Raw genomic sequence first — 22,158 nt, 5'->3', positions numbered from 1 at the left:
TTAATGAAAAAAGCCTAAATGTTGGCATCAGACCGTTCTGTTCACTAACTGTGATTCTGGTCAATGTACTACCGACCCTTAAATAATAAAATGTGCCTTACACACACACACACACACACACACACACACACACACACATATGAACAAATCAAGAGACAAAACAATACAATGTTATTTTGTTAACAAAAGTATTATATCTAAACAAATAAAGCCAGAAGTATGAGCACTCTCTAGGGGATGGTACTTTGGGTGGCTTGGATTTTCTTCTTTTTGTTGTTTTGTTTTTTTCTAGATTTTTTTATCACATGCATTCCTTTTGTAAAAAAAATAGATAAAGTAGAAAACAAGATACGCAGTGGCAAAATGTTTTCTCTTAATTTTTGAAATTACATAAAGTTTAAAACTTAGGAAAAATGATTATAGTATGAGTGTTTGAACAAGAATCCATTGTACTGGCATAGGAAGAATAAACCTTAATATTATTTTTATCAGCGTTGTTTTTGCAGAAATTGTAGGTGAAATAAATATAATTAATTACTCACCTTTCTAAAAATATCCAGTTTGACCTCTATTCACACAAACTAGAAAATCTAGAGGAAATAGATTCCCGAAGACATACAACTCCTTTAGCTTGAATCAAGAAGGAATAGAAACCCTGAACAGACCAATAATAAGCAGTGAGATTAATCGGTAATAAAAAAAAAAGGCCAAAACAAACAAACAAACAAAAAAAGCCCAGGGGCAGATGCAAACATATTCACAGCCAAATTCTACCAAATATGCAAAGCAGAATTGGTACCAATTCTACTGAAACTATTCCAAAAGACTGAGAAGGCGAGATCCTCTCTAACTCATTCTATGAAGCCAGTATTACCTTGATGCCAAAGCCAGGAAGGGACATAACACACACACACAAAAACTGCAGACCGATATCCTTACTGAAAATAGACGCAAAAACTCCAACAAAATACTAGCAAACCAAATCCAACAGCACATTAAAAAAAAAAATCACCATAGTCGAATGAGTTTCATCCTAGGGATGCAGAAATTGTTCAACATATGCAAGTCAATAAATGTGATTCATCCCATAAACCGCATTTAAAAACAAAAGCTATATGAGCATCTCAATAGATGCAGAAAAAATTTGATAAAATTCAGCAACTCTTTATGATAAAAACTCTGAAGAAAATAGGCATGGAAGAAACATAGCTCAAAATAATAAAAGCCATATATGAAAACCCACAGCCAGGCCAGGTGCAGTGGCTCATGCCTATAATCCCAGCACCTTGGGAGGCCAAGGCAGGAGGATTACCTGAAGTTGGAAGTTTGAGACCAGCCTGATCAACATGGTGAAACCCTGTCTCTACTAAAAATACAAAAAATTAGCTGGGTGTGGTGGCAGGTACCTGTACTCCCAGCTACTCGGGAGGCTGAGGCAGGAGAATCGCTTGAACTTGCGAGGCGGAGGTTGCAGTGAGCCGAGATTGCCCCACTGCACTCCAGCCTGGGCAACAAGAGCAAGACTCTGTCTAAAAAAAAAAAAGAAAGAAAGAAAAGAAAAGAAAGGAAAACCCACAACCAACATCATACTGAAAAGGGAAAAGTTGAAAGCATTATGCCTAAGAACTGGAACAAGACAAGTATTCCCACTTTCCCCACTTCTATTCAACATAGTATTAGAAGTCCTATCCAGAGCAATCTGGCAAGACAAAGAAAAAAAGGGCATCCAAATTAATTGGAAAAAAAGAAGTCAAACTCTCTCTGTTTGCTGATGATATTATCTTATATCTAGAAAACCCTAAAACTTCCTCCAAGAGTCCTAGATTTGATAAACGAATTCAGTAAAGTCTAGGTTACACAATGTATACAAATTATTGGCACTGCTATAAACCAACAATGACCCAGCTGAGAATAAAATCAAGAACTCAATCTCTTTTACAATAGCGACAAAAAAAAAAAATACCTAGGAAAATACTTAACCAAGGAGGTGAAAGATCTCTACAGGGAGAACTCTACAAAACACTGCTAAAAGAAATCATACAAGACACAAGCAAATGGGAACACCTCCCATGCTCATCAATTGGAAGAACCAATATCATGAAAATGACCATACTGCCCAAAACAACCTACAGATTCAATGAAATTCTGTCAAAATATCAAGATATTTTTTCACAGAATTAGAAAAAACAATTCTAAAATTCATATGGAACAACAACAACAACAAAAGCCCGAATAGCCAAAGCAATCCTAAGTAAAAATAACAAATCTTGATGCAACATATTACCTGATCTCAAATTATACAAGACTATCATAACCAAAATAGCATGGTACTGGTATAAAAGTAGATATACAGGCCAAAGGAACAGAATAGAGAACACAGAAATAAAGCCAAATACTTACAACCATATGATCTTTGACAAAACACACAAAAACAAAAACCAAGGAAAGGACACCCTATTCAATAAATGGTGCTGAGAAAGCTGGATAGCCACACGCAGAGGAATTAAACGGGATCCCTATCCCTCACCATACATAAAAATTAACTTAAGATGGATTAAAGGCTTAAATCTAAGATCTGAAACCATAAAAATTCTAGCAGAAAACCTAGGGAAAACCATCTGGACATTGGCCTAGGCAAATAATTTATGACTAAGACCCCAAAAGTAAATGCAAAAAAACCAAAAACAAATCAATGGTACTTAACTAAACTAAAAACTTCTGCACAGCAAAAGAAACAACCATCTTATTTTATAATCAAGAGTAAACAGACGACCTACAGAATGGGAGAAAATATTTGCAAAACATGCATCTGCAAAGGACTAATATCCAAAATCTACAAGGAATTCATATAAATCAGCAAGAAAAGAAATCCCATTAAAAAATAGGCAAAGGACATTAATTGACATATTTAAAAAAAATACAAATGGCCAAAGAAACATGTAAAAATGCTCAACATTATTAATCATCGGGGAAATGTAAATTTAAAAATGAGATACTATTTTACCCCAACAAGAATGGCCATTATTAAAAAGTCAATAAACAACAGATGTTGGCATGGATGTGGTGAAAAAGGAATGCTTATGCACTGCTAGTGGGAATGTAAATTGTAACCACCTCTATGGAAAGCAGCATGGAAATTTATCAAAGAATTAAAAGTAGACCTAACATTTGATCCAGCAATCCCACTATTGGGTATCTATCCAAAGGAAAACTAGTCACTATATCAAAAAGACACCTGCATGTATATGTTTATCATAGCACAATTCACAATTGCAAAGATACGGGATTAATCTAAGTGCTCATCAACTGATGAGTGAATAAAGAAAATGTTTTTTATATATATATAATACATATTCATATATATAATGTGTGTACACATATATATAAAATGTGTGTATGTGTATAGTAGTGTTCCATGGTGTGTATGTGTATGTGTGTGAGTGCTGGGATTACAGGCGCCCGCCACCATGGCACCCGCCACCACGCCCAGCTAATTTTCTGTATTTTTAGTAAAGATGGGGTTTCACCATGTTGACCAGGCTAGTCCCAAACTCCTGACGTCAGGTGTTCCACTCGCCTTGACCTCCCAAAGCGCTGGGATTACAAGCATGAGCCACCGTGCCCTGCCTAATGACAGCAATTAATTAGCATTATGTGGGGGATTACTCCAAGTGTTCACTGACATTTAAGTTGTAACGCATTAAATATGGTGTTGAATGTGCAGGATGCTAGATGGTGTTCCTACAACCTCTTACTATACACAGACTTACAGAGATGTTTATATTAAAGGAGTTTCACCTGAATGCTAGGCCCTGGGCTGCTGTCTTCTTTCCTCTAAAAATAGCTTAAAATTGAAGGTTTTAACTTTGGCATTAAGAATAACACCCTCAAGGAAAAAGTTTTGAGAAAAATAATGTATCACAAACATACTTTTAATGCTTCTTTCTTTATACGTTACCCTATTTTGTGATTATGAGAGAGAACAAAATATATACAGAATTGAGGTGGGGGGTAGTAAAAAGCAAGCATTTGATGTATAGAAACAGAAATTGGGAAGAAACGTGCCAAAATCATAATGGCAGTTTTCTCTACACATGGGATAATGAATGTATTTTTTTCTATTGATTAAAAAAAAAAAGATAGCCAAAATCTCCAAAGCCAGGAAAAATAACAGCACTCTGAAACCTAGTATTTTTAGACTGAAACCCAAGATGAAAGTCTAGGGAGCATTCCTAGTGGAATGCCCATGCATGCGGTAGAATATACAAATGCAGGACACTATCTGGAAAGCATAGGCAAGACATAAAACATTCATTTCCATAAAATTGAAACAATTTATCTTCCATTCTTGAGCAGATGAGAGGGTAAATTGAGGTTGATTTTTTTTCACCCTGGTGGACATGTTGGAGGAAATATGAGTGTTCCCGCCTCTGGCACTGTTTAAAATAAGTCTCTTGGTGCCGTGACTGGACTAGTCAGAGACAACAGCTGACAGAGCCTCCCCCTTCCTCTGGGGGTAGACAGCACTGTAGGTGGACTCTCGTCACCACGGGGAGGAGGTGGGATGAAGATGTATCCCCGTCTTGGGAAAGCGGGATGCAGAGAAGCAGGCTGTCAACCACAGACTGTCCATCTCCCATCTACAGCTGATCCCTGACTTTCAGAGTATTATATGCTCTTCACATTGATCTCTCTTTTAAATCTTTATTTAACCAACTGACTTGTCTCCAACACCCAGCGATTACTATGAAGCTTGACTACCAGCTATGTGACCTTGGGCAAGTTACTTCACCTCTCTGGCTCTCCCTTTCCCAATTAATAAAAGGTGCCAGGTGCGGTGGTTCACGCTTGTAATCAGCCACTTTGGGAGGCTGAGGCGGGTGGATCACCTGAGGTCGGGAGTTTAAGACCAGCCTGACCAACATGGAGAAACCCTGTCTCTACTAAAAATACAAAATGAGCCGGGCGTGATGGCACATGCCTTAATCTCAGCTACTCAGGAGGCTGAGGCAGGAGAATCCCTTGAACCTGGGAGGTGAAGGTTGCGTGAGCCAAGATAGCACCGTTGCACTCCAGCCTGGGCAACAAGAGTGAAATGCCGTCTCAAAAAAAAAAAAAAATTAATAAAATGCAAGGATCTTTAGAGCTGCACTCAGCCACTCGTCTACAAGCTCATTCTTATTTTCGTTGGAAAAAGTTAGTTCACTGATAAAAGGATGCCTTCTTGAGGCGTCTGGAGACTCCATGTCTTGCTTAAGAAGTGTTCTTAAGTCTGGCTGTGCTTCAGAAACATCTGTGGGAGCTTGTCAAATGTACAGATTCTGGGCCCTCTCCCAGACTTGTGAAATTTAAATCTCTGGGGGTAGACGTCTGAAATCAGAAGATACTTAGGTAGCTGCTCTATGAACCGGCATGCACGAGTCACTCATTAGGGCACATTTTGTTCTTTTATCATCCTGAGTAACCAAGGTTACAATTGCCTCTAAGAGGGGAGCAAAGGGCATCATTCAAAATGACCACAGCTCAGCACTAGTTCATCAAAGGCCTTTGTGTAAATTAGAAAAAAGTACCCATCTGGACAGATGTGCCCTTCCTCTCAGAGTTGGCTTGTCTTAGCAAGCATGGGTTGGGTTTTAGCCTGCCATTGCTGGAGAGATGTCCTCTTAGCCTGATGTCCTCTACAAAGAACAGTGTATCACTGTATTCAGCTGGCTGACCACAAGGGTTTGGTGAAAAATCGGTCAAGTTATATGTTTTCGCTTGAGAAAATCCCTGAGAAGGAGGTGCAGAGTTTCCCAAGCCAACTGGAGGGGATGATTCTGTTAAGTCTGTCTGTGGAGGAAATCCTGGTAGATGGAGATTTACTTTCAAGCACTCAGTTCCTGCCTGCTCACCCAAGGAAGGGTTTTTTTGTTTTTTTCCTTTTAAGGGACAATGTTTCTGCTAGAATCAGGTTTCAGCAGGGCACCTCTATAGAGAAGAAACAGAACTTTAGGCTTAATTCCAAGAGCCCCTTTGGTCTGTTGGACACAGAAAAACGTAAGAGAAAAGGTAGTTGCATTTTCATTGACTCCTAGGGGAAGAGGAGAAGATAAAAGTAAGAGAGAGAGGAAGGGAGGAAGAGAGAGAGAGAGGAGAGGAAGGGGGGTGGAGAGGAAGACAGAGAGGAAGAGGGAGAGGGAGAAGAAGAGAGAGAGAGAAGGAGAGGAAGAGAGAGAGGGAGATAGGAAGAGAGAGAGAGAGAGATAGGAAGAGAGAGAGGGAGATAGGAAGAGGGAGAGGAAGAGAGAGAGGGAGAGGAAGAGCAAGAGAGGGAGGAAGAGAGAGAAAGAAGAAGGAGGAGGAAGAGAAGAAGAAGGAGGAGGAAGAGAAGAAGAAGGAGGAGGAGGAGGAAGAGGAGAAGTAGGAGGATGAATAAAATAAACTGCTGAATGAATATGCTGGAAACCCTTATTAGCAATAAGTGATAATGATGAGAGAGAGAGAGAGAGGAAGAAGAATTAAAAGAGAGCTAATGGGAAGATAATCCCATTTGTGGATGGCAAAGCAATGACAGAAGCTGGGCACAGACAATGAAGTCTGGGCTGGAGGGCAGGAAACGAGGGCACCCAGAGATAAAGAAACAGCCACAGTCTGGCCAGCAAATCTTGTTTGAGGGGTCGGATGAAGGTGAACGGGACAGCAGTGACATGGAAACCAGCAAAGGGATGGGAGAAGTAACAGCCAGATGATGAGCTAGAAATAGGCAAAGAGTCAGAAATTTCGTATGTCACAGCAGACTGTCTGACCCCACCTGAGTCACCTTGGAAAAGACTTTGGGCTGGTCAAAGAAACAAGACATGGCCTAAGACCTGGGCTTGGAATCACAGCTACAGCTCAACATGCCAGTCACTGCCCTAAGATGGTCTAAGCATTTACACTTTGATGACAGCTGAGAGGAGGTTCTTGCTCAGTTTTAGGTGGACAGGAGAAGTCAGGATTGATTTTGGATCTTTTTGAATAATTAGTGAAGGTTGGTCTCACCTCATCCTAGAACTCAGAGGCAAAGGTATCCTCTCCACCAGATGTGGTCTTTGTCCTTTTAGTGGTCTCTAAGGAACTGTTAAGAATGACATCCTTCAGGCAGGACAAAATAAAAACACCTCCTGTCAAGGACATGTTTTGAGCAAGACAGAGGAGCTGAGGCCAGTCATGATGAACACAGTCCTCATTCTTGGCTTCAAGTGGGAACTGGCTCCTATGGTTTGGGACATTTGCTGCTTATAAAGATATAGATTCCCTAAGCAGTCACTCCTGAGCGGGTGAGAAGTAGGAAGAAGTTGCAGAAATAGAAGGGAAGACAGTATGCACCTGGGACAATGAGAATGACATATTAAGGCAGCATGGGCCATGTATGAGTAAGTGAATGTGTGTGTGCCTGTGTGCACCTACTTGGCATGTCACGGTAAGTGCATTGCCTCCAGAGCAGGCAGTGTAAGGAAGAAGTACTCTGATGGGCAGGACCATTCCTGACAACAGCTTCTAACACCTTGGAGAAACACCTGTTCATTTTCCACAGCAGGTCACTTCCCATCTCATGAATGATCGCTCTGTCTCCATCCTTCAGCATTGAAATCTAGTGATATTTTATATCTCTCTAGTGGGGAATCTCCTTGGTGTTGCCCTCTGTATCTGAGATGCCAGAATAAGAAATCAGGCTATTATTTACTGGGAATCCTCACATGCATGAATTTAACCTAATTGTAATCTTCTGAAAATTGTATCTAGAGGCCCTTGGGTGTACTTTTAATTTAACAAAAAAAACATGATTATAGTCTTTCATAATCATTTCCAAAGTAGCTACATAAATCTGTTTTTCCTCCTCTAATATTTTCATGTAAATCAATCTCTCTTGCCTCCTCTACCCTCGTTTATTGTTTTCAATTCTCTTCTGTGAAAATTTCCAATTTGTCCTTGTTGTCCTAGCAAACAAATATCAAACACAGACTTTAATAGTCCCCGGCTGTGTCTATGCAGCCACAGGGATAGCAGGCCAAGGAGTTATTCAGTGAATTCATACAGGGGAGACAGAAGACAAGGTAAGCCACTGTGCAGGGGTAAGACCTGTCCACCCTGGGTCCTGTGCCTGACAGCAGGGTCACAAGGGATGTTGTGGCAGGGAATGATTGATTTTGTTGCCAACCTCAAAGACCAAGGCTGTAACCTCAAACATTCCATGTTCTTTTAATAACCCATTAGAAATCTGTCATCTGTGACTTTGTTTAAATCTTTCTGAAGCTATTTTGACTCTTAGTGAATAGGACCTTCTTGTGCACTGAATTCAATGATCTTGTAATTTGCCATCTGGACCCTGTCACCTGGCTGAGCTGAAGTGACTAGCTTCACCACTAAGACCAACACACAAATGTTTCAACCTGCCTCATTTCTGCCTGAGCAATTGTGGCAGAATTGGAGTCACCAGGAAATGATTGCAACCTCCTCGATTCACATGCTTTCTGCATATGGTCTCCAATTCTCTGCCGTTCTTGGCTGTTTGGTCTTGACTTTTATCTACAGGATAATTTTAGGAATATGTTTTACTGAGATAATCCAAATAGATAAAAGTCTAGCTAACCCCAAGAGGTTTCGTGTTTGTTTCTTTGCTTTTTAGGATCGTTTAAATTTAATACAAAAAGTCCCAAAAAAGTAAAGTGTAGTGAGAGTACACCTGGAACGTCTCCCTCCCTCCTGCTAGCGGGTCTAGTATGGGAGCTTTAATGTCCACAGCCTCAGTAAACAAGACCTCTTTGCTATCTAGTCTTTTGCCACCTTACCAGCCTCTTATCCTCTCTCTGTAAAGTGAATTCTTATGCTACATTGAGCTTTTTATTTACCATTCCTGAAAAAACCATGTTTCTCATGTCTCTGTACCTTTCTGCATGCTGGTTCCCTTTGCTTAGAATGACCTTTGTTATCTGGCAAGTAGAACAATTCACAATCCAAATTCTCCATGAAACCCTATTCCATATTTTTGACCTCACATAAGTCACCCCTTAAATTTCAATCCCACAGACTTTCGCTCACATCTTTATTTTAATAAGTATTAGATTTCATTGCAATTACTTGTTACTCTTTCAACTGTCTACGTAGAATGTTAGTTCTTCCAGAGCAGGAACCACATCTTCTTCTATAAATAACAACCTGGCATACCCTGGACCACAATAGGTAATGGGGTGAATATCTGTTGAAAACACAAATGAGTGGGAGAATAAATGATGGAGTGGTGAGAGAATTACTATAAACAAACTGGCTTCCTGTCATGCACATACACACACACACCATACAATCACACATATACCACATGTGCACACATAATGCACAGGCACCACTCTCACACACACACACCACACACACACATGCACGCACACACACACATACACCACACACATGCATACACACATGCACACACATGCGTGCACACACACAAACACACACATGCACATTCAGGACCAGGTAACTAGAAGGAGGCAGAGGCTGGGTAAAGTTGCAGGTGCCACTCCTCCACCTCAAAAAAAAAAATCAATTTGTAACTTCTTACATTAGTGTCCTTGATCAATTTTCTTCCTTGTCTGAAAGTCATAAAGGCTTATTGCTACTTTTCTCCTGGTACATTGACCTTGATATTTCACTAAAGAATTTGTTTTAACTACTTGGCCTAGGATTTGGTTGTTCTACTTCAAAGGAATGTTCAGCTATTTTAATGTATGCAATACAAGAATATGAAGTGAAAAACATTCACACATGGGTTGCTTACCTCCACTTCAGGAGAATTAAATAAAATATTCAGGAAAATCAGACATACCATTGATTTTTCCATACTACCCCAATATGTATCATTAGTTGGCAATCTGTCAGACAGTTTTCAATTCGAGTGACAGTCTTCATGTTCAAACAAATTTCGATTAATTTTGTGAGAATCATTTAAAGAAACATGGCATCGGATCCCTGATTTAAATCAAGATGTATGGCATCTTATACTTTTCACTTACCTTGTCATTTTATGAAGAAAAGTACAGTCATTTGTCTGGCGCTTTTTTAATACTGAGTACATATAAACTCACACTGCTTATCACTCCTGGTTCCATTATCCTCAAGGTAGTCACTTTTTTCCTCCTCCTAACAGTTGCTCCATTATTTTATTAGTGTCCAAAATGAGACCTCATAGACAGTGATGATCATAGAATAATGGAAATTAAAGATGGAAATGACAGATTAGGTCTTCTTGTCTATTTCCTGGGGCTAATGTTTCTGTCAGTCTATAACTCACTGCTTTAGCCTGTCTTGTTTTAAATGACACTTATGCTGGGACCTCAAACATTTCCCCTGAGACTCTTGTCTACATCCTAAGACTGTCTCTACATACAGCCAGAGGGAATGATGAAGGCTTATGCAATTATCAAGTGAAGTCAGGCCCATCCTCACATGATCTGTCTACAAGGCTAGAGATGTGGAGGCTTGAGTGATTAACCACTAAATCCAATCACTACAGCGAGCCAGCCTGGATCACTCAGGGCAGAAGTGAAATATTTTGTCATTGTTTTCTCCAGCAGCAAGTCAGCAGCTAAGAGACAGAGATTGGTTATCCATCACTTTTTACACTATTTTAATCAGTAAGAACCACAGTCCACTGCAATTCTTAGCCATCCCATTAGCTAAAATTTTGGATCCCCAGAAACTATGCAAACATTTCAGAGGCAAAGATGGTAAGGGGACTCCATAGAATGTAAATAGCCAGTGGTATTACTCATTCATATCCCACTGCACATCTATCAGCCAAACCTTCTGCCCTTCTCCCCAATCTTTCAATAACAGGCTGCCTCATATGTAGCTGCCCTTCTACAAATACCTTCCTCTAAAATTTGTGGGCTCTTTCTGTGATATGATCTCAAATTCTGCCAAAACTGAGCAATCCTTCATTTTCACGAACAGAAAAACTTCATGGCGTTTTGACTTCCCCAAGTTTTCTGACCTGTGACTCAGATTTCCTTTCCCCAACTGCATTTTCTCTTGTCCTTATCCCTCAACTTCAACCTGTCCCAGAACATTTGCCCTCTCCTAACATCTATGGGCATCTATCATGCCTTGACTTAGTCATCAGCTGGCTAAGTTCTCAGAGTTGAGTTCTTCTATCCCTTTATCATAAATCACTCCCTTGGGCTCTTCAATCATTTTTATTGCTCTTCTCCAAATGCTCACCCATTTGTCACCATATTTATTGCTTTGAGAGTCCAGAACTACATTCAATATTCTAGGTTTGGTCTCATCAGAATTACACGGAAGGGGCAGATCATTGACCTCAGGGATGTGAGTCCTCCATGGCGATGTCTGAAATGACATTGGTTTCTTTTTTCCACCTGTCAAGCTGCAAACACATATCTAATTTGCAATCCAAGCAACCATTCTGAGATGGCTTTTGCCTTGATTTCTTTCTAGTTTTTCCTGTTCCATTGATTGCTATTATTAGTTCGCATTTATTGATCCCCTTCTCCTCCCACCCTCCTTCAGGACCCAGCCAATGCAGAAAGTAAACTCTCAACATCTAAAGGAAACTAAAAAGTTGCTTTTAAAAAGTAATAGAGGGCAGGACACAGTGGCTCATGCCAGTAATCCCAGCACTTTGGGAGGCTGAGGTGGGAGGAAGGCTTGAGGCCAGGAGTTGGATGTTACTGTGAGCTATGATCATGCCACTACACTCCAGCCTGGGCAACAAAGCAAGACAATGTCTCAATTAAAAAAAAAAAAGGCAATAGAAAGTGAATAGTGGGATGCTTGCATAATGTGAATTTACTTAATGCCACTGAATTGTATACTTAAAAATGGTTAAATGACACATTGTATGTCATATATTTTTTATCCCAATAAAACATTCCAAAATGTAAAAAATAAAAACAAAAAAGGAATACATGAGATAACTACTTTGTCCCACTCGTTTGTGTCTAGGGGAAAACAAAAGTCTCATTGGGAAATGGTAATTGGGGATCAAGCAAAAATACTCTCTTATTCAATACAGAGTACTTCCTGAGTCTCTGTATGTCACCCCTGCTGACAGTCCTGGTGAAAACAAATTTCCACTCATGTCAGTCTTGCAAAGCTCATCAGGCTCTGGGAGAGCTACATTGGAGTCTCTGTGGCTTCATGTGTCTCCAACAAAATCATCAGCTAAATTCTGCCTGTGGAATCCTCATGGCTGGTGGTGGTGTGAAAAGGAAGAGAGGGACAGCTTGATTTTCAGATCCCAGCTGGAAGCTGCAGGGCTGCGAGTCAGAGGCTCGTAAATGGAGAAAAAGATGATATGGACGTCACTGGAATGGTATAAATATGGAAAGGCATAGTGACATTTTTACCCATTTGCTGTTCAGAATATAGCCACCCTTTAGCTCTATTCCTCTCCATGCAGTTGCTCCACGTCATGTCTGTGTAAGGAGCAGTGATATGTGGGAACCAGCTAAGTCGTCACGCCCTCACTTACCCCTGGTTTGTCCCCCATTCGTTCCGAATGCAAAGGTGCTTATGTACTGGATCCTTCATGTAGCCTTCATAGCAGAGGCATTCCCCTTAGAAGCAGGGTAAGGAGGAAGAAAGAGAAACATGAAGGAATTGATTAACATGTCTGTTGTTTGTAAAAATTAACATGAAACAGTCAGGGTAAACTCTTACTCTGGTATTAGCATGAATGAGACAGTAAGTTCCATTATGTCATATACTCCCCTCTCCACCACTCACATAAATGAATACTCCAACCAATCTCTCCATTCTCCAGTGTGTGATACTTTTCATAGAAGAGGAATCTAGTATTTAGAAAGCATCTATTATATATGCTCTGTAAGCACAAAGACCAACAATTCTTTGAGGAAAAGGACTTTTTCATCTTTATTTTCTCAATGCCCGGTATACTACAAGGCACATAGTAGATGAAAAATAATGTTTAAAGACTGCATAAGTGAATTATTTCACCAAATATTTCTAGGAATCTTGGAAAGTAGGTATTATTGGCTATGTTATGCTAATGGGAAAAACAGCCTTGAGAAAATTGAAGGCTTGTAGACAGCTTGTAAGTGACAAAGTTAATGTTTGAGCCTACGTCTGTCTGACTCCAGACCTTTTTCTCCCACCATGCCAGGCTGCTAGCTCATAGAACAACTACTATATGCACAGGAGGCCTCTTACATCTATTATGGTTTTAAAGGAACTCTGGGTTTTAGCTTTTAAGTAAAAATGATTAATTATCTGGGAGTGGGTCACCACAAGAATCATCTACAATTCCACATTTGTTTAGGATATCACTACATTTCATTATAATTTGTTATTCCATTAGTATACCAAGGGACCCATGAATCTTCTGGAATTTCATGCAAAACTGTATATGTGCGTATATGCATTTTTTTGAGGCAGGGTCCCATAACATTCATCTGATTTACAAGTAAATCCAAGATCCCCAAAAGATTAAGAATCATTGCTCTATTTACTACTGATTTTGAAGAAAATTGTTGCTGCTTCATTATGTTAATAATTCTTTATGCAATGAGATGTAGCCCAAACTACTGAGGCCAGTTACACTACAACACTAGTTCCTACTATTTAAATGTCTGCTTAATTTATACCTTGTGAAAGAACAAAGTGTGACTTTCCAAAATTTGTAAATAACAAAGGTGCCATGCCCTAGTGAAATGATGGGCATACCATTTCTTTATCTCTCCAGAAAGAAATACTTTAAGATGATATAAATAGAATAATAGCTTTGAGTGCTATTTTCTCTTTCTGAAGATAAAATCCAGTAAAAATGAAGTGAAGGGGCCTCACAGTTAAGGGGGAAGGTATTGGATAGGGCCTGAGCAAGAGCTTACTTTAGCATCTTAGCTTAGCCATTCATTTCAAGATTGACCTACAAGTGGCTGTCCATCAGAGCCTCACTACCAGATCACACCATTTTTGTCCCCCACAGCAGTTCAGCTCAATATTCTGAGAAGCAGAGTGAAAACCTCTTCATTTAAAAAAAAAAAAAAAACCACAGGGAGTATTTGATCAGGACATTGTCTCCTGCATGATGAATTCTGGCTTCTACATGGGCTGGATCCACAGTAGGTTCAAGTTTATTGGCTTCAGTGGTACTGAGCTATATCTAGAAATGGTCAGGGAGCTCTGAGCCAAAAATAGAAAAACACAGCTTTAAATTAGATGGTTGATGATAAGGTTTGTGGATGAAGGCTGTTTATTTGATAAAAGGAAAGATAAAGAAGGCAACTACTGGGGAGGGCAAAAGAAGAGAGTACCAGGAGCCTGGCTTCATTGAGAAGGCTTCACACCTTCTCAATTCCAAAGAAAGCACGGATGCTAGACTATAAGATACATAGGGCAGAAACAAGGAACGAGGTTAGTCTTCCCCCATATGAGTAGGTCTTTGACAAATACTGTGCAGTAGAAAATAAATTAATTAAAGGATTTGCCCTATATTTACAGATATTTACACCTCACCCCCAAGATGCAGATATGTAAGCCAATTAATAGGTCAAGGTCTCAAATATACTTTTCCTTTCGGGAAAGACACTCTCCTGGTTGTCCTTCTGTGGACAATTAGCCATGGGCATATTTAGAAGCAGGAAGTAACCTTAGGAGTTTGTCAAAGCCATCACTCTGACTCTTAGAATGGTCTCGGCTAGATGCCTTGCCTAGAATTAGGGATTGACAAAAATGGGAGTTCTCTTCCACATTTGATATCTAGTTACCACAAAACATGTAAAAATAAATGCAGTAACAACTCAGAGTTCAAGCCGAGCCTTATTTTCCTAATGACAGCAATACCTACCATTTGTATAGCACATTTACCTTCTCAAATTGCCTTCGTAGTCATTATCTCCTTATGAGGCTTCCGTCACTCATTACAATGTGGGGACATACTGCCGACAACCAATAAAGCTTTCCTCCACATAATGGCAGACGCAGCCCAAAGTCCAAGAAACAGAGAAATTTTCAAACACATCATGCTAGATTTTGGGGATCTCCAAAATTTGCCTCTCACAGGATCCTCATTTCTGGAACCCACCAAGCATTCCTCGTCTGTATTCCTCCACAAAACCAGTTTGGCCATCTCCAACGAAAGGATTTCAGACTTGATGGGGAAAGTTGCTATGGCAACCAACTGCTAAATCTTGACTTTAAGAGGGGTTTCGTGAAAGCACAGGCTCCGACTGTTAGCTGTGAATTTTAAAGACCCCACAAGGGTGTTGGATGCCCTCCTAAGCTAGAAGTGTTACAGTCTCTGCATCTGCTGTGACAGATGGTGGGAACGCATGAGGCGCCGACTCCATGGTGGTGTACATAGGACTCCAACGGAGAGACGTGTCATGGTACGGAGGAGAGCCCAGCCAGATAGAGTGTGCCCTGCAGGAGCACTCATGCAACCACACGGTGAAAAAGAAAAGGCCCTGAAAGGTAGTTGGTGCAGGGTCTGGAGACAGCTGCACTTGATCTGTGCTTGGTACCCTGACAGTAGACGCCTCGAGGTACCTTGGATGATGGACAGTGCTTTTGGTCACTTCCCATTCTACAGCTGAAGGACTGAGGCATAAATCTCATTCAAAGATTAAAGAAAAACCTTGAAGCTAGGGGTCCTTAGACATGGCTGGGCTCACCATAAGTTCTCCATGAGGAAAATGCAGATCAAGGCCAAATGCCCTCAACCGCTTCTATGCTTCAGGAAGGGGTTGGCTTTTATGAAATAAAATTGGGTGTGCTCCTTCTAAAAAGGGAAATCTTTGTAAGATATCTGACTTGGGTATTATCTAATTGTTTGATCTCCCTTCCCAGCAGAGACATCAGAAAGGAGGCAAGTCCAGGGTCAAATAGCCCCAAGCAACTCTGGGAAGGGAGTCAGAGGGAAGTGTGCCAAAAGAACATCCTAAAGGAAGGTGCTTTAATGGAGTTACAGAACGGAGTGTAGCATGTGTTAGCAATCCAGGTATCAGGAACAAAATCGGGACTGAGCTACCCTGCCAAATTAGGTAAAAATCCAAACCAACCAACCAACCAACCAACCAACCAACCAACCAACCAACAAACAAAAACAGGGAAGGTTAGAGAGAGAGACAGCGGTTCAGAGCAAGCAAAGAAGAGGGCAGCTGGTTTGAGTCTGGGAAGTGGGTCGCATGCCCCTCAACAGGTTTACACATTTCCACATGGTTGGGTCTGGCCTATGGAAAGACCTGGGACAGAAGAGATTTCAGTGAACGTCTTGGATAAAGATTAAAACTTAATTTAGCTGGGAAGCCTATGCTCCTTGCAGAACCATAAAAGCTACATATCTTGAAAAGGGCAATGAGGGGTCTGTGGCCAGGATTGATGGGGGCTGTGAAATAAAGCAGGTGTGTGAAGCCTCCACAGCTGTCCATATGGCAGAACGAAGGCCAGGGAGAGAGGAAAGAGAAAGGTCACTGAAACCAGGTAGTCTGTGTCTCCATCAAAAACACAAAACCAAAACAATCAAACAAACATACAACCATAACAAAAAAACCCTTGCAAAGCACAGGGAAAGTCAACCTCTGGCTGGATCCAGGGAGCATTAAGCCATGCAGCCCTAGTGTTTTGCTGTTAGCCCCACTTAACCAGAGGCACACCTGGGGTTACAAACCTGGGGACATATGGGAGAGAATGTCAGGGTGCAGTTGGCAAAGGGGGCTAACAGCAAAGCATCAGGGGGCTGGGGCTCTGCTGCAGCCACATAGAAGTGAAACAATTCTAAGCCTTCTGTCTTAGTTCCTTTCCTGCAGCTTGAGCAGTGGGGACAGGTTTGAATAATGGTCAGGAGTGTGAGTTCTGAGTCAGGCAGCCTGAGTTTGAAGTCCAGCTAGGTCATTAACTAGGTAAGTGATCTTGGGCAGATAAGTCAACAACTCTGTAAAATGGGAATAAGAGTACCATCTACTTCATAGTGTTACAGTGAAGCTCCAATTATGTAATCTAAGTAAAGCACAATGCTTGACACACAGTGAGCTCTCAAACATCGCCTATCCTTATTTTTACCGAAAACCATTTTTTTCCTAGGTATTTCCCACTGGTCTCCCCTGACCTGGAAGGGCACACAGTAGGCTTTCTGAAATTGTCAATGCAATGAACCTAATTTACATGCATGCTGAATTACCAGACAGCCAAATGATAAAAACATAAATTGTTATAGAATGAGAACTGTTAGAAGAGGTCACAGTGCTCAGCAGAAGATTGGGAATGGCAGGCATACCTTGGGGTACCAGCCTACCATTTCTCAAGTGCATCCAAGTTCAAATTGGAAAGCCTTTGGGCACTTGATGATCTTAAGAATAGTTGCTAGTGCTAAGTATATCCCATGCATTGGGCTGAGTGCTCTAGGTATATTACATCCCTCCCAGGTAGCATGTTGCTAGAATAGAAATACAGAGGGAGGCTGGAATGAAAAACAGATCAGCAAGTATTCTCCAGCTCCAGTTCTTCCATAGATTCCTGATACATCTTTGAAAAGTCTATAAATTGCACAAGGAGGATATAAAGAGGGAGCAAAACAATGCTTTTTCTTTCTATTTTTGTATTTTCTTTTTATTCTATTTATTTATTTATTTGAGACAGGGTCTCATTCTGTCACTGTGGCTGGAGTGCAATGGTGCAATCTCGGCTCACTGCAGCCTTGACCTCCCAGACTCAGGCAATCCTTTTGCCTCAGCCTCCTGAGTAGCTAGAACTACAGGTGTTGCACCACCATGCCTGTTTAATTTTTTGTATTTTTATCAGAGATGGGGTTTATGCCATGTTGTCCAGGCTGATCTTGAATTCCTGGGCTCAAGCAATCTGCCTCCCTTAGCCTCCCAAAGTGCTGGGATTATAGGTGTGAGCTGCCACGCCTGGCCTATCTTTTCTCTCCTTCCTCAGTGTATAAGTTTTCTATTCCTACAGTAAAAACATACCACAAAGAAAGTGGTTTAAAACAACATACATTTATTATCTTACCAGAAGTTTAACATGAGTTTCACTGGGCTAAAATCAAGGCGTCTATAGAGCTATGTTGCCTTCTGGAGGCACCCGGGAGAATCTGTTTTCTGTGTTCTTGCCTTTTCCAGCTTCTAGAGGCTGCTGACATTCCTTGGCTCATGCCTCCTTCCTCCATATTCAAAGTCTGTAATGGCTGCTTGAGTCCTCCTCACATCACCTCACTCTGACCTCCTTTTCTGCCTCCCTATTTCACTTCTAAGAATGCTTGTGATTACATTTTGACCACTCAGATAATCTTCCCCCCAAATCTCCCTGTTTTAAAGCCAGTTGTTTAGCAACCTCCATTCCATATGCATCACTAACTCTCCTTTGCCATGTAACATGACACATTCACAGGTCCTGGAGATGAGAATGTGGACATTTTTGGGAGTGCATTATTGTGTCTCTCATACCTGGTGTTCTGAAGCATGGTGCAGGTGACAGGTAAACAGAGACTCACTTGGGGATGCTCTTAGGAAGGATGCCTGAGGAGAGCTCTGGCACCAGGAGGCTGCTCCTTTGCAGTGACTGAGCATCTGTGTTTGTGTGTTTGTGTGTGTGTGTGTGTGTAAAAGTACACAAGTGCACTGCACAGCTCCATGCATCCATATGGGCAGACCCCTCAGTATGGCTGGGAAAGCACATGTCCCAACACTATGACATTTCCAAGTAAGCTAGCTAGAGGATTTCAAAAATAACGTCGACTTGACTTGAAGCCAATTCCCACACTCAGCTCTTTGGAGAAAGGCTCTGGGATGGAGTGTGGGAGGCGATAAAGTTTCTTACTGATGAGCATGTGGGATGACCACATCACCAATGCTTTCCAATTCCAGCATTCATGAAAATGAGAGTCTTTGCAGTATTGTTTCTCAGCTGCTATCCAAAATGAAGATGCTGCACCTTAGTTTTGTCTTGGGGTTTGGGAGATTATTTTTAGTCTTCCTCTGTGTCTTTCCAATTGGAAATTCATTCATTGTCACAGACACTGAGAAGCTATTAGCAGGGGAGGGGCTTCCCAAAGTCATTTTCAGCAGGGATTAGAAATGAGACATCTGGAAGGGACTGAAGAGTTGATGGGAGAGCTTTGCTGTAGACAAGCAGCTTCCTGGCACATGGAACAGTAATGCTTAGTAATGGTTGTTTTTTAAATAGTTTTGAATGACAACGATGTTGGATCTGACATGTCTGGGGAAATTAAGCAACCCTTTATAATCCCACCTTTGCAGATTTCATGATAAATAAAACACAGACTCTGCTTTAGGTAGCTGTGGGACTTTGGGCAAATCGTGTAACTTCTTAAGGAATTCAAATGTGAATGTAAAGCATAGAGGCAGTTTATCATTGAGACCCCTCCAAGCCTAAAGCACCAATCCCTTCTTTTCACATGTAACTGAAGGTGTGCTTCCTTTTCCTTAAAATCCAAGTAGGAGCATCCAAAGCTCCCCCCGGGGATCAAGCTTCTCTCAGAAGTGAGTTTAACAACTGAGATTGTCCCAAATCCTTCCAATCCAAGCCAGCTGGAGAACTAGGGTACCAGAGACTAGCTCAGTTGCATGGAGAGCCCCCACCTCTGAGATTAGCTCTTTTTAATTTCTCCCAAGCATACTAGCTTTTGGGCATGGTACACAGCCCATCTGTTTGGTTTGGTGTTTGCCTGACAGCGTGGGAGGAGCAGCAAGTAAGCACAGTCTTAGACTTCAGATGTTTAAAATGTTGTACTTTCTCCTCCATATGGGGGCCTAGAATCTCTGTGATGGGCCCACATAAAACAACTTTAACACCTAAGATGGTGAGTTTTAGACGTTTCAGTTACCTGCTACTCTCCCAAAGGGATCTAGTCATAGATTATAACAGAAGTAAGGGCTAGATATCTTAGATTCATCCTCTATTAAGATCTCTCTACCTCAGCACCTGAAGAAGATGCGAGTGTGGTGGGCTGGGGTAGAGGGGGTTGGCGGGGGGTGGCTGCACATGCTGTACAAAAAGCTTCAGGGGTTGGGCCCCAACTCCAGCAACGTTTAGCTTGGGAATCTTAGATATCACTTTAACGCTTTCCTTTGCTCTAAGGGATCATACTACTTTGGGAAGGATCTATTTGTGGTACTCAATTTACCAAAAACAAGCCATCATAGAGACTACTGTAGGTGAATGTCTTCTTCAGTGAAAGTGCAAAGCAAACTGAAATAAGAGATCGATGCTCCTGGCTTTGTTGGAACCCAAGGAGCAATGGGAGAGCTCTAGTTCATGCCACACTAGAATTTGAACCCTCCCTCAGGGAAACCCCAGCTCCATTTGATAGTATAACAGACTTGAAGACGTTCCTACTCTTTGACCCAGTACTCTCTCACTAAGATTTATCTGAAGAAAATAACTTCAAATGTGTCCAGCATTTATGTGTAAAGATGTTCATTTTAATAGTATTTATAAAAATTAAAAATTTAAAGCATCCTAAATGTCAAATAATAGGGGACTGTTTAAATGAGCTATGATATAGACATACAATGGAATACCAAATGGCCATTAAAATTATGTGTTTGAGGATTATTTAATGATTCTGGAAAAGTTATGATGGAATGTTAAGTGAAAAAAGCAGGAGAACTCTACTAGACTCAGTATGCTTCTAGGAAGCCCTTAAAAATCATGCATAGTAAAGAGACTGGAAGGGAGGACATTAAAATTTTAAAAGTGACTTATCCAGGAGATAGAAATATTGATGATTATCATTTTCTTCTATAAACTTTTCTAATTTTTAAAAAGTTTTCTACAATAAACATGCATTAATTTTATCATCATAAAATGTCTAGCCCCAGTACTTAAATATCCCCTGACTATGGGATAAATGGGTTATGGAAGTCATCCTAAAACTGAGTTTTCTGGCTTGGGACTACAGTTAGTATCCTTCCAAGTCTTCTGCCAGAAAATGACCACAGTTTTAGCCAATAAGCTCTGCGGCCCAACCACATGCAGGCAGTCCGCATGGTCTAGGCTCGAGATGGCAGTGGGACAGGGAGTTGGGAGGCATGGTCTGAATTTCAAGGGAGTGACTGCAAGAGGCATGATCTCTCTGACAGTTACCCGCTGCCCGGTGCTCCCGCCTACCAGTTTCGGGGTCGCATTGGTGTTCACAGGGGTCCAGGAGCCGCCGGGCACAGAGGTCCATGGCCCAGGGTCCGCTGGAGTTCTGCTGAGAGAAGAGAACCACTTGGGCAGGGTTCAGCCAGTCACTGGCATCCAGCTGGCTCCCCTCCAGCAAGATGAAGCGGCTCCCTGCAGGGTGAGAGAAAGGAAGCATGCCTATATGTGCAACACAGCACACGTCCACAAGCCACCGAAGACAAGGAACTCCCAACCTGAGAATTAGTACCAACCAGAGATCCTAACTCTCACCATTCCTAGCCCATCATTAGCCCCAGAGCAAGGGATCAGCAGACAGAGGCTGGGCCATCACTTGGACCTCTCTGAGGCCAGACATTGAACTCTCCAGCCATGGAGTCCCCTGCTGCCTTGCTCCATTCTGTCTTTCCAGGGAGTTCCTAAGGAACACAGGGACAGAGGAGCCCTGTGATGGCCATGGCATGGCTCCATCAGACCCAGCCACAGGCACTGGCACTCCTCCAAAGAACAGGGGCTGCTGCCTGTCTTCACGTGCTATGAGAATTGCAGGCCCTCTAACACTGGGTGAACAGTCCCCACCTGTTTCCAGCCTTACAGCAACTCAGAGAACAGACATTAACAAGTCAATTAGGTGCTCTGGGCTTAAATGATTCAGGGACTCTCAGAACCTATATTACTCCCTCATTATATTGGGGTCCCCCTGGATGAAAGTAAATTATTACTTCTGAGTTCTAGGCTTACAGCAAGTTACTGCAATTAGGAATTTCTCACCCAGGCATACAAAACCAAAGCATGGCTAATTCTTAAACACCTCTACTACTCCACTTAGCTTTTTCCTTTTCAAAGGCTAAGGGAGTCTTGGTGCCTTCCTTCCTCTAGCCAGTGGGCTGTGCATTTCTCTCAAAGACAGAGACGTATTAAAAACAAACAAAAATGGGAGATGGCATAGAGAAGAAGAGGTGATCACTTTAGTTTATTTTTTAACCTGCATTCTAAGTTCATCTACGGGCAATA

General features: G+C 41.5%; 1 protein-coding gene across 3 annotated transcripts in view; it reads right to left on the bottom strand.

Annotated features, from left to right (window-relative positions):
* Nucleotides 1-22,158, bottom strand: part of ASTN1 (astrotactin 1) — a 307,688-nt gene that overhangs the window by 145,504 nt on the left and 140,026 nt on the right. For all 3 annotated transcript variants that reach the window (XM_055377935.2, XM_055377933.2, XM_004027951.5), the window contains exons 7-8: nt 21,130-21,297; nt 12,509-12,593 (exon numbers count right to left, since the gene is read on the bottom strand). In XM_055377935.2, coding sequence (XP_055233910.1) covers nt 12,509-12,593; nt 21,130-21,297 — 253 coding nt within the window. The remainder of the gene's footprint in view (nt 1-12,508; nt 12,594-21,129; nt 21,298-22,158) is intronic.

This window comes from Gorilla gorilla, chromosome 1, assembly GCF_029281585.2.
Source record: "Gorilla gorilla gorilla isolate KB3781 chromosome 1, NHGRI_mGorGor1-v2.1_pri, whole genome shotgun sequence".
NCBI classification, from domain to species: Eukaryota; Metazoa; Chordata; class Mammalia; order Primates; family Hominidae; genus Gorilla; species Gorilla gorilla.
The sequence above is the reverse complement of the archived record's forward strand: the minus strand, read 5'-3'. Positions and strand labels throughout refer to the sequence as shown.